At 48.5% G+C, this 12,722-nt stretch overlaps 1 protein-coding gene and 1 long non-coding RNA gene across 2 annotated transcripts; one reads left to right on the top strand and one right to left on the bottom strand.

Moving 5' to 3' along the window:
• Positions 1–385: 385 nt before the first annotated feature.
• LOC135287584 (olfactory receptor 14J1-like) lies at positions 386–1,318 on the top strand. The gene has a single exon (XM_064400873.1). The coding sequence runs from the start codon at positions 386–388 to the stop codon at positions 1,316–1,318; it is 933 nt and encodes a 310-aa protein (XP_064256943.1).
• A 5,344-nt stretch (positions 1,319–6,662) lies between these two features.
• LOC135287656 (uncharacterized) lies at positions 6,663–12,063 on the bottom strand. Its single transcript, XR_010351215.1, has 5 exons — positions 11,447–12,063; positions 11,097–11,200; positions 8,780–9,515; positions 8,509–8,592; positions 6,663–7,863 (listed from the first exon to the last, which is right to left on the bottom strand). It is a non-coding gene; the product is annotated as an uncharacterized LOC135287656 (long non-coding RNA).
• Between the last annotated feature and the right edge of the window lie 659 nt (positions 12,064–12,722).

Raw genomic sequence — 12,722 nt, 5'->3', positions numbered from 1 at the left:
GCTCTCAGCAGTACCTGGTGATGTTTAGGGAAAACTTGGGAGTGTGAACATCCTCCACCTGAGAAAGTTTTAAAGCCCAGAGAAACTCCAAAGAGAATGAAGTGCCAGACCATCTCCCCTCACTCTCATAACTTTGCATCACAAAACTTTCTCTGTCCTCACAGAAGGCTGTAGAAATGCTGAGGGTTTTTGATATCCAGGAATACCAGGACAGATATGGGAGAGCTTAAAGAGAAAACCCCAGGACACATGAACAAAAAAGGGTGTCTGTGTGTGTTACAGGGAAAGGTGTATGGGAAATAGCATTGATTTTGGTTACAGGTATCCCCTGTAACTCTTCACTGTCCTTTCTCCATGAACAGGTCCCCATGTGCAGCCCCAGCAAATGTCCAACAGCAGCTCCATCAGCCACTTCCTCCTGCTGGCATTGGCAGACACGCGGCAGCTGCAGCTCCTGCACTTCTGCCTCTTGCTGGGCATCTCCCTGGCTGCCCTCCTGGGCAATGGCCTCATCATCAGCGCCGTAGCCTGCGGCCACCACCTGCACACGCCCATGTTCTTCTTCCTGCTCAACCTGGCCCTCAGCGACCTGGGCTCCATCTGCACCACTGTCCCCAAAGCCATGCACAATTCCCTCTGGAACACCACCACCATCTCCTACACAGGATGTGCTGCACAGCTCTTTTTCTTTCTCTTTTTCATTTCAGCAGAGCTTTGCCTCCTGACCATCATGTGCTACGACCGCTACGTGTCCATCTGCAAACCCCTGCACTACGGGACCCTCCTGGGCAGCAGAGCTTGTGCCCACATGGCAGCAGCTGCCTGGGCCAGTGCCTTTTTCTATTCACTGCTGCACACAGCCAATACATTTTCCCTGCCCCTCTGCCAGGGCAATGCCCTGGGCCAGTTCTTCTGTGAAATCCCACAGAGCCTCAAGCTTTCCTGTTTCAAATCCCACCTCAGGGAACTTGGAGTAATTGCATTTTCCAGCTCTTTAGCACTTGGTTGTTTTGTGTTCATAGTTTTCTCCTATGTGCAGATCTTCAGGGCTGTGCTGAGGATCCCCTCTGAGCAGGGATGGCACAAAGCCTTTTCCACCTGCCTCCCTCACCTGGTTGTGGTCTCCCTGTTCGTCAGCACTGGTATATTTTCCCACCTGAAGCCTCCCTCCATCTCCTCAACATCCCTGGATCTGGCCCTGTCAGTTCTGTACTCAGTGGTGCCTCCAGTCCTAAACCCCCTCATCTACAGCCTGGGGAACCAGGAGCTCAAGAGTGCCCTGAGGAAAGTAATGACTTTATCTTTTCAGAGACAATAAACTCTCTTTTTTCTCCTCCAGAACCTTCAATCTCCTGGCTGGTTTTTTTATTATTTGTCTGTTTTTTCCTTGAGACATTTTTTATTATTTTTCTAGTGTTGTAATGTTTTTAATAAAATACTGTAGTACTACTCTTAGCATTTTCCATGAACATCTAATTTTCTTTTGTAAAACAAAGATTTTTAGAAGACTTGTTCCCTGTGCATTTGAATAAAAATAAGTGGCTGTCCTGACCTGCGTGTTCAAGGCATTTCCTCAGCCCTTCTCTGGCTCTGCAGGGGCAGTGCCTGTGAGCAGAGGTGGAGGGAAGGGGCTCCCAGCACAGCAGCATGGGCAGGGACAATGGCCCTGCCTCTTTCCACATCTGCTCCTCCCAGCTGCACACTCCCCTTCCCAGCCCTGCTGTGGGTGCCAGGCCGGAGTGCTCTGGCAGCTTGGTCACTGTCCTGCTGCATGTCCGTGCTGTGGCCTCAGGCAGGGACAGGCCATGGGCACTGCTGGGACACAGCTGGGCTCCAGCACAGCAGCTCCACCAGCAAAGGGCATCTCCTGAGCGCAGGGCAGGAAGGCTTTGCTCCCCCCCAGAGTCACTCTCAGGACTCTCAAGAGGCTCCTTGTGTTCCTTATTCTCCCAGGGCTCAGTGGGAAGAGATCAGGGTCTCACTGGGGCCTTCAGGGGACTCAGGTCTGGGTCAGGTTTTGCTTGTTGGTGGCCAGTGCCCATCAGATGCTGAATGGTCTGTGCTGAACCTTCCTGGGGCTCTGCAGCTTGTGCCAGGGCTGATGGCAGGAGAAGGTTTGTCTGGAGGGCCTTGGGAGCTGCCAGGAGAACACAGGAGACCTGCAGGGACAGGGTGTGCCAGGGAGCAGCAGGGAGTGGAGCTCACTGGGCACAGGCCTGGCCAGGCTGGGCTCACCCCGAGATCAAGGACTGAATGTCTGCTGTGAGCCAGGAGAGCTCTGCAGCCCAGGGACACAGCAGGCCCAGGGAAAGGAGTCTGGGCACTGCCTGCTCTGAGCCTCAGGGAACTCCCCAAGGAGGATCCAGGGCAGCCCCAAGCCCCTCTGGCAGCCCTGGCACAAGGCAGGCACCTCTGAGCCCCCTCCACGGCCCCGCAGAGCCTGTGTGGGAGGGGGTGAGTGCAGGGAGCACCATCAGCTGCCTCTGTGTGCCAGGCTGAGCAGCAGAGCCCAGCAGAGGCAGCCCAGGGCCCCGGGCAGCACAGCCCCCGTGCTCTGCAGAGCAGCAGCCCCAGCTCGGGGCTCTGGGCAGCAGGGCAGGGGCTGCAGCAATGGCTGCTGGGGCCAGCACAGACGTGTTCCCCTGGCAAAGGCTCTGGGGGCAGCTGGCATGGGCCAGGAGCAGAGCAGGAGCCCGTGGGTGTGCACAGGAGCCCTGGCAAGAGGCTGCCCTGTCCCTGGGCCAGCAGGAGCTGCCTGAGGAGCCCCGGGGCCAACTCTGCTGCTGGGCTGGGCAGCGGGGCTGGCCCTGGGGCTGCAGGAGCTGCCCGAGCTGAGCATCTGCTGAGCATTCCAGACCCAGAGTGGCTGTCCCTGACCTCCAGTGCCTGCAGTTCCTGCTGCCGGGCCAGACCTGACTCTGCTGCTCTGCTGGGCTGGGGCAGGGGCAGGGGCAGGGAAAGGCTGAACTGGGCAGTGCCAGGAAGAGGAAAACAATGGACCCTTGTCGCCATGAGTCCCCCCGCAGTGTCAGAATACACTCCGTGGTTCCATGAGGCCCCAGTGTCACAATGGCCCCTTGGTTCCATAAAGCCCCACAGGGTCACCATGGTCCCCAGGTCACACGAGGCCCTGCAGTGTCACAAGGGCCCCTTGGTTCTGTGGAGCCCACAAGGTCAGTTTTGCCAGTGGGCAGGATCAGCACCAAAGACACAGACACCAACTGAAGGAACTATCTAATTTTTATAAGGTAAATCTGCAAAAATTACAAAAGTAAAGCACATAATCATTAGGAAATAATTACAATAGGAGCAGCTCAGCAATGCACTCAATCATCACCACCAAAGATCAAAGATTGCAGCAGTGATTAAGAAAGATCCAGCACCAGTTCCCCTCAGCCTTTACCATCCCCCAGATCCACACAGCAGCAGGGGGAAGCTGTCCCAGCCAAGGGCTGCAGAGCCACTCCTGGACACTGGGAATTCCTGCAGGTGCCTCCAGCCACAGCTGAGGCTCCAACCTTGCTGTGAGAGGGCCCAGCTCTGACAGTGCTGAATGAACAAACTGACAGCACTTCTAGTGCAGGAACATCTGGTTTCATCCTCCTCTTGGGTTCGTCCCAAAGCCTGGCCAGGGCCCCAGGAGGAACCAAGGGAGCTGACTTTGACCATTCAGTCCCAAACAAGACCAGATGGGGCCTTGTCTGATTTTTAAATATCAGATTTAGGCATTAGGCAGAAAGGCATTGTGTCTTGTTATTCAATTAAGTGCTGTTCAAGTTCATTACTCAGCTATAATTCACATTCTTTTTAAAACAGCCCTAAATAGTTGTTATTCTCTGTTATTTTATCAAAAAGTCCCTTTTTTCTTGAGACTGTGTGTCTTTTTAGACATGTCTCAATACTCCATTTCCAGCACAGTGTAATGAATTAAGGAGGCCAGATTTCAAAAAAAAGATGAAAAAGGCTCTCGTTTATTGAAAAACAAGCTGGAAGGAACGGAGGGTCCAAGATAAGCTTGGACCCCCTCACAACAGCTCAAAAAAAATAACAACGTGCTGCGAACATGTTGGGTTTATTTCTGCGTGAATTAATCCCACTGCCCACGAACCAGAAAGAACCGTGCCCAAACGAAAACCCCCCCTTTTATAACTCCCTTTGGTCCAGGATTGGTGGGGTTTGGATCCGCGCACTGATTGGGGGAATTTAGGCGCTCTGATAGGTCTTTAGTAAGGTTCATTCTGGGCCAATCATTTCTTCAGGGCGTCGAATGATTGCTTGGTGCCCTAGCCCAATCACTCCTCGCCTCATCCACCTCCCATCTCCACCAAGTCCTGGACACCTTTTCTCCTCACAACAAACAACTCCCCATTCTTTCCCCAAAACCAATAGGACCAAACTTAAAAAAGCATGTGTTAGAGACAGTCTGGAGGTTCCCTCCCTTTGCCTCACGACCGTCTCAAGGACAGACATGGGGAGCCTGAGGACCCTGATGGGAATTGTGGGCTGCCAGTGGTGGATGAAGGCCAAATAATCCTGAGGCCCTGAGCAGAGTTCTGGCCTGACAAGCGATTGTTCACAGCTGTGTCTACAATGCCTGCTTCTGGCAGGGCCTGCCAAGGAGGCGACATGCCCTATACACTGGCACCTGTTTGGTGACAATAGCTTGAGCATTTCCCCACCTCTTGGCCTGGTGGGACTTTTCTGGGGTAACCTTTGGTGGTCCCTCCCCTCACAGAAGAGCCATCATCTGCTTTCCAACCACCGTGACAGACAGACTGAGATGGGTGAAGCCTCCCTCTCAAGGACTGAGACATGAAATCTCTCTATGGAGAAGCTCCCCCCTGCCAAGGACTGAGACTGAAACCTCTAACACGGGGGAGGTGTGTGGGGGAGCCAACCTGACCAAAAGTGAGATGTTTGTCTGCAGGTGTGGCCATTGGACCAAGAAGACAGTGGTTCTCACCTACTGCTGAGAACACAGACTGGCTGTACCTTCTTTTCCCCTCAGTGATCAATGGACTTCTTCTTTATTGGATCTGTTCCCCCTCAGTGATTTCAAGACCTGTTGCCTCCTTAGGAATGGACTATACTAGAACCTTGAGGTAACCAGGTGTTTTGAGATTCTTCCTCACATGACAAAAGGGATGTATTAGCCGGACCATGAGGATTTTGTCTCTCTGTTGGTAGCAATTATCTGCCTCCTCTCTCTCTCTCTCTCTCTCTCTCTCTCTATCCTTTATCTCTTTTCTAATCCTTCTATTGCATTTGCTGTGGGCACTCAATAAAAGGTGCATTTGTGTTGATGAATGCTGAAATCCCCTCGGTGTTGTTTGTGCACTCTGAGATCAGTTAATGAACCATCACGAGCCCCACTTGTATGAGAGGATGGTGACAGCATGTCACTGCAGCCCCGTGTGCCTTGGCAGCCCTTGGGAATTGTATGGGACACAGAGCATGCCCACTGTCTGCATTTTCCGTAAATCCCGTGCATTTCCCGGTCTCCATGGGATGTTCCCTGTGGCACAGTGAGGTTACAGGGCTATGGGCAGAGAAGAAACCTGAAAGGCTTTCCTGGAGAAATGTCCTGGTCTTTCCAGCACCACTGGAGGCTATTTCCTCTTGTCCTAGCCCTTTCCCTTGCTAGTAAAGAAAGAGAAAATGGGGCTAAGTTAATCTTTCTGTAACTTGTTGTTTGGAACTTCTTGAGCACACTAACTCAATGTTGTAGTAATGCTGTCTTTGACTGCAATCCTGGATTGAAACTTCAAAGGAATTTCTAGATGAATGATAGAAGTAAGATGATGACATAATCAATTAAAATCAGCTATGCCTGAAAGGACTCCAGTTCTTTCTGAAGGAGGTTGACATAATTGTGTATATCTCCATGATGTGAAGACTGTGGCATGAATTCCATAGTTAGAGACGAACAGCTCCTCATGTTCTGAGGGTGCTGGAGGGTGTTTAGATTCTTTTCTATACTCTAAGGACTGGCAGAAATCTGCTGGGATAATAGTCTGACAACATCCTGATTTCTCTTGATGCTGTTTTAAAGATCTGCAAAAGTTATGGCAAAATGCTTCTGTTTCTAACCTCACCTTCCAGTTTTTCTGTTTGGAGTGAGTTGTGGTAGATCATAGTTTGAATGCTCAGTATATGAAGGAATGAAATCCTTTTTCTCTCACTGAAGGTTCACTGAAGAGATTCCTGTTAGAGATGATCCACCAGTTCTGTAGAGCTTTTCCAAATGACTGCATGGGACATAAAACTGTCTATAAATTTAGAAGCAATATTTCTATATTCACACAGTCATTTATGTTTTCCAAATTAATTCCCACAAAAAGGTAAGCCCTGGTTCGTGAAGATTTTAGAATGATTTTCTGGAATTTAGATGGAGTCATGGGGTGAGATGCCCATCCATGCACTCTAAATGCATTTATCAAGCCCAAAAAAGACAGCCATTGTAGAATGGAGTTCAAACAGCCCCACTGGAGGGCGGCGCTGGCTGCCAGAATCACTGTCAGTGCTTGTGAACCCCGAGGGTTTCTGCAGCCCGGGCTTTGCAAAGCCTGGGGCTGACAGATGCAGGCAGATGCCCCACATGCTTAGACCTCAGAGATAAGAATTGCTTTTCTTCCACTACAGGAGGAACTTCCCTGGGAGTCTTGTCTTTGTTCATGGCAATGTCCAAAAGATTGTTGGGAAATGTGGCTGTGTGAGTTGCCACAGGCAGGCAACTGGAACAACCACAAAACCAAGAGGAACTTTATTTCAGTACTTTGCTAAGCTGTTCCTACATCATGAAATGATGTAGAAAAGGGAGATGTCCTTTCCTGTCATCACAATTGTTTTGGGATACTACTATTATAAATGACTACTCAAATTCAATTATTAATTAAATTTATTAAGTTATCAAATTACACATTTGGAATAAAACAGAAGCTAAAATTGACTCTAAGCCGGGTGATCAGAGTTGGGGAGATTTAGGATTTGGCCCTTTTGCACCACAGTCCCCATGGGTTTCCAAAGAGCATTTCTCAGAGGGTCCCTTTTATGCAGTTCTTTGTGCCCTGGAAGGGTTTCTTCTTTAGCATATTATCACGGTTTCTGGAACTGGTGGATAATTCCTGGAATGCTGTGAGGTAAAAGGCTTCCTGGGGAAAACTTCTGATGATGCTTATCAATATGCCTCCTGCTGGAATCTGGTCAAAGGAAAAATCCCTTGGAATATACATTGGAATATATATCTCTGGAGACAGTGTCTCCCTGCTATTTGAATTTCTATCACGTAGTTTGTGGTTGCTGGTGATGCTTACCAAAATGCCTCCTATCAGAGGAGAGAAATCCCCTGAAATGTACATTTCTGGGGACAGCTGCCTTCCTGTTTGAATCTCTATCATTTAGTCTGACCACTGCCTTTTTGGCCACTGGTTTTAGTACACATAACGCTGTGGGGTTTTTTATTTTATTTCATTAACCACCAGTTATTTTTTAGTGAATATTACACCATCCTTCTCTCCACAGTTTTATCTTAATGGCTGATACCACAGCCCATCCCTTCTTTTGCAAGATAGAAAAGCATTACCCTCAAACACCACAAGGATTTCCAAAAGTAACCAAAAGAACATACAACTGTATTTAAAACAAAACAAAACAAACAAACAAACAAAAAAAAGCAGGTGTTTTGCATTGAACAGTAAATAAAACAAAAGTGTTTGTAAGGTTTCGATAGACTAGAGAACGTGGAACTATTTACATCCTGGAGACCCAGTTAGGGCACTTGGTCACTGAAAGTTCTGAATCATTCTCTATGAGAGGTCAGGCCAGCTCTTGGTCCCCTCACTTGGCTTTGTTCAGCAGCAAACTCTGGAACAAAAGGAGCAAGAGAGAAAACATTTGGTTGCATTCATCCAACAGGCACACCTGGCAGAACACAATCAATGACTGGAGTGACTTTACTGCAAGAGGACCTGCAACTTTTTGACTTTCAGCAGCTGCCTCTTTCTGCAGAGGATTTTTACAGCCTGCCAGCCACTCAGCTAGCCCCATCGTGTTTATTTTCTTTTGCAAGTTTGCCAGCAGATCATGGCAATGCATCCCTTTGCCCAGAGGGGCCCACAAACCCTGGTGTTTTATGGAAAATGACAGTGCCAAGGCCCCATGCGATGGCAGGTTACAGCTTTTCAGTATTCCCCACTGCTTGTACCACAGGACAATGCAATATTTGTTACGATTCACATATACAATCAAAAACAGATCAGCAGCTCTAGGAATTCCTTCTGGCCAATACTGATCCAAGGCCCAGCAAGGAGTCAAAATTCAAGTGCTGGTCAGCTGTAGCCAGGAGACTCAGCAAGTGCTTCCCTGAGAGGGCAGCTCTGCCCCATCCCTCCCTCTCTCTTTGCTCCCAAAAGAAGTGCTCATGAGGAAGCAGAGGCCGGGGTGGCTGCAGGGCCAGCCCTGGCTGCTGTCTTCAGAAACCACAGGCAGGGCTGCAAAACAAACACTTACTGTTCTAACTTCAAGTGTTCTTGTCTTGGCTTCATGTGGCACAGAAGGCACTGGAAAAGGATTCTTCTCATGCCCTGCAGATCCCTGAAAAACCACCGAGAGAAAGCTGCTCAGAGAGAGATGCCTAAAGCAATTGCAAAGTCAGGCTTTCCTAAATTCCCAGAGAAAATGTCCATTTCTCCCAGGCATAGTCTATGCACCAGGCTCTCCCCCTCTTGCCTTCTTTCCCAGCAATCCCTCCAGTAACTGAAATGCCACTTTGGCTTCTCACCTGGCAGCTCACAATGCTTTGCACCATTCAACTTCTCCCAAGCAAAGAGAAATTCATCAGCAGATTTCCTTGCTCAATAGCTGGGAGTGCAGTGAGGGCTGGAAGCAGGAAAATGATCAGGAAAAAGCAAGCAGTTAGAAGGCAGCTAATGCACTGTGCACAGTCTGGCCTAAGACAGAACACTGACACATGCTCCCTCATCCCCAAATATCATAGGGCCCACACCCCGAGCCATCATTAAACTGCCAAATTTTTATAAACAGCCAGTAAATTCTAATTTTTAACCCATAAATGCAGCAATTTTCTCCGAATGATATACAACCTAAGGCCCAGTCCTTTTCTTTTTATAAACACACTCCTTTTTATACACACACTCCTTTTAGTTGCAGTTGCCTACAGTCAGAAATGGTCACTTATCTGAGAGGATGTTTCTGCAGTGCATCACACAGCACGCCTGGGTTGCAGGAATACTCCAACCAGCTCTCCTGGATACCAATGGTGATGGCTTGGGGTTTGCTCCTCGGGGTCTTCCTCCACTTTCCTGTGCTTGGCTAAGAATCCATCCTGCTTCCTGGCAGGGTTATCCACAGCAGACAGCTCCAGGTTGTCAGTCGCAGCTCTGGGTCTCTTTTGGGTCCTCATGGTCAAATTTGGTGCACGTTGTGCAGCAGTCATGGCAGACAGTGGTGACAGCAACACATTTTCCCTCTCAGTTTGGAATGAGTCTTCTGAGGCTCTGGACAAGAAAAGCAAATTCATGACTCTGATGTACATAGAATGTAGGCATTTCTTAAAAGCTTGGATACATCCTGCCATTCATGGTGTTGTTTCAGCAATGCAACAATTTCAAAGACGAGAGGCTTCAAATAAGAGGCAGCTTGAATTGGCAGAGACTTTCACATTCAGTAACAGAGTGGCCTAGCACATCTCTGATCATCTGAAATCAGGAGATCCATGGAATTCTGGCAACAAGAAGCAGCACCAAGTAGCTCTCAACCTTGTTTCACCACTGCTCATTTGCACCATTTGCAGTCAGCTTTGCAAAGTTTCCAAGAACACACCAAGCAGAAATTCCCAGCTCATAGAATGCAACATCAGAAGAGCAGGAAATGAAGTTAAACGCAGTGAGAAGGCTCAGGTGTAAGGCTGCACTTCTTGCCTGACTCTGCTGTGCATGGCACAGTCCTCTCACCTCTTTCAGCAGCCACTTTTCCCGTGCTTTGGTCCCTACTCACTGCAGACGTGCTCTCCAGCTGCTCTGCCTTGGCTCAGCTGATGCTGCACCAAGGACCATTTGACACAGAGCACAGCACCATCCCCGACCTGCTCCAGAGCCCTCTCTGCCCAAAACTACCTCCCATCCTTGCCACTCCAAAAGCCAGCACATGACTAAGACAGCTGCTCATTTTCCCTGAGGAAAAGGGAGGAAGGAATTCCAGAATCAAAGCTCTTCCATTCCTAATGCCATTGGAACAGCCCTTCTCCCAGCCAATCACCAGCCCTGACACCTCTGTGCTTTCAGAGAATGTCAGAAGGGAAAGGCTCCCTACCCTGACCCACCTACACCTTCAGAGCTGCTTTCTGCACTGGGTGCTGCTGTGGGAATTCTTAAAATCACAGAGTTTTAGGAAAGCTACAAAAAGCAAACCTCAGAGACAAAAAAACCACAATGAGAGCTAAGCAATGGCCCTAACATTTATCAACAGAAAAAATATAGAAGAAGTAGAAAATTAAGAACAAATCAAACAATGCTCTGTATATTAACACTTGTCCCTAAGCTACAGAAAAGTATATCTAGCAAGATCTTAAGATGTTCTAAGCTTAATAATAGAGCTCTGTGCATTGTCTTTTAAAGTTTACAAACAAGTATTATACTCAAAAGAAGCAAATATATTTTTAACAAAAAATACATGTACATATAGTAGTTAGATAGAACTACTGTCAAGATGCTTTTGCTTTGTGTTGATAGTCAAAAAACATTCATAGTAAATTGGAACACTGAGTTCCATTTCTGCTACCAAAAATGTAAACTTCTTCTCGTTGTCATAACCATGGAATAAGACTAATGCTAAAAAATAAACTTAAGACATGCTCCACAGCAATCCCATCCAATTTATGATTTCTACATAAACCACCAACCAACAGCAGCTTCCAGCATGCAAAGGCCAATTTGCAGCAGCTGAAGTTGCAGAAGGCACATCAATGTTAGAAGCAAACTCTGGAGTGTCTGGACAGGAGATGCAGTTTTTCATGCCAGCCTTCTGAAGAGAGACTTAGATTTACACATCTTTCTTACATCCCATCACTGCATACTCACTTCAGTTGATTGGAGCCTTTGTTGGCTGAAATCTGGAAGTATTTGGTTGGGAATGTTTTGTCTCATTGCCTTTTCTTCCTGGGAGTATTCCCCTTGTCTTCCCTCTAGTAGGAAGAATAAAATCAGGGGGAAAAAATTGACTCAGGTCTTAGAAGTTCACCTAAAGTACAGACCACTACAGCTCACTTTGATAGATTCTGGCTGAAAACATTAAAAATAACACACTGGAACTCCTTTGAGAGGAGAAGCATCATGGCTCCACTGACAACCTATGAAGGGGAAACTCCACTTGGGTTTTTCAAGCACCACCTTGCTCATTGTCCAAACCCACTTGCCCTGGCCCCTCTCACCTTCTTCTTTCCAGGGGACTCCTCTGGACTCCTCATGGCTTTCCTCTTTAAGTCTGCCTTCCTCGAAGGCAAGAACAACTTCTTCTCCCCAGGAGACAAGGATGCTTTCTCCCTGTGCCATTCCCCATGCCTGTGGTCACTGGGGATGAGGGCATCACATTCCTGAGCATGTCTCAGGAGCCTGGCATCCAAAAAGCCTTTGGCCTTGGCCTGCTGGGAGCCCTTGTCCTTTCTCTCCTCAGAGGGCTTGTGAAGTGCCAGCTCTAAGGCTTTTTTAGTGGTGAATTTTGGCTCCTCTGTTTTCTTGACTTTGGTCTGCTCCTTGTTAGCCTGTTCTGTGACCTGCAAAGGACCAGACTCACTCTCCAGCTTCAGGACTTTTTTCCATTTGTCATGCACCAGGGGCTTGCTGGGCCTTTTGATACCCACAGTCTTCCTGGGCAAGGCCTCCTTGGTGTGCACAAGAGGCTTCAGAGAGCTGTGTGTGCTCATAACGTGCGATTCCTGCTGAGCATGAGTCACTTGGCCACAGGTCTTCTGAAAATGCTTGGTGGTTTGGCCAGAGGTCTTGTGAGTGTGCTCGGCCACTTGGCCACAGCTCTTGGGAGGAGGCACCCTTGCCTTGGAGTGGTGCTGGCAGGAAGTGCTGCTGATGCCCTGCTCCTGCTTTGCACCCTCCTCACGTCCATTCCCATGGGCAATTTCCCTGAGACCTTCTCGTGGCATTAATCCTTGCTTTCTCTGGGTCACCAGGTGGTCAAGTCGCCACTTTTTAGCAGTTGATGGCTCAGGCTGCCAACAAAAGAGAAAAGAAGGATTCAAGACTGGTGCCGTTTGTCACTCTTTCTGTCCTAGCACAGCTCACCAGAGCCCAGGGACTCTTGCCCAGAGGTCATCAAGTCTGGCCTTTGGCCTGTGAAGAAATGACTCTAAACTAACCGGCAACAAACTTGCTCCTTGAGCACCATGCATGGACATGTGAGGAATAAAAAACCATAAACCAGTCAGTGGCAAATACCTAAGCCTTCATTGCAGTGAGAGGGATCTTACACATCAGTATTTCCAGGGCAAATCTGGCAGAATTTGGTAACACAGTACCACATCTGCTTCCTTCCTAAGACACGGCACTGCAGTGGGCAAGGGGCTGTGGAAGCAGCCTCTCCATGGTCCCTGAATTCACCTCACACACTGGCAGGTCCAGCACCCTTGGAAGGTTGTCCTCCTCACTATCACTGCAGTTGATCTCTCTGTCACACACTGAGGAGCTGTGGCACTC

Source organism: Passer domesticus, chromosome 30 (genome assembly GCF_036417665.1).
Source record: "Passer domesticus isolate bPasDom1 chromosome 30, bPasDom1.hap1, whole genome shotgun sequence".
Lineage (NCBI taxonomy): Eukaryota > Metazoa > Chordata > Aves > Passeriformes > Passeridae > Passer > Passer domesticus.
The sequence above is the reverse complement of the archived record's forward strand: the minus strand, read 5'-3'. Positions and strand labels throughout refer to the sequence as shown.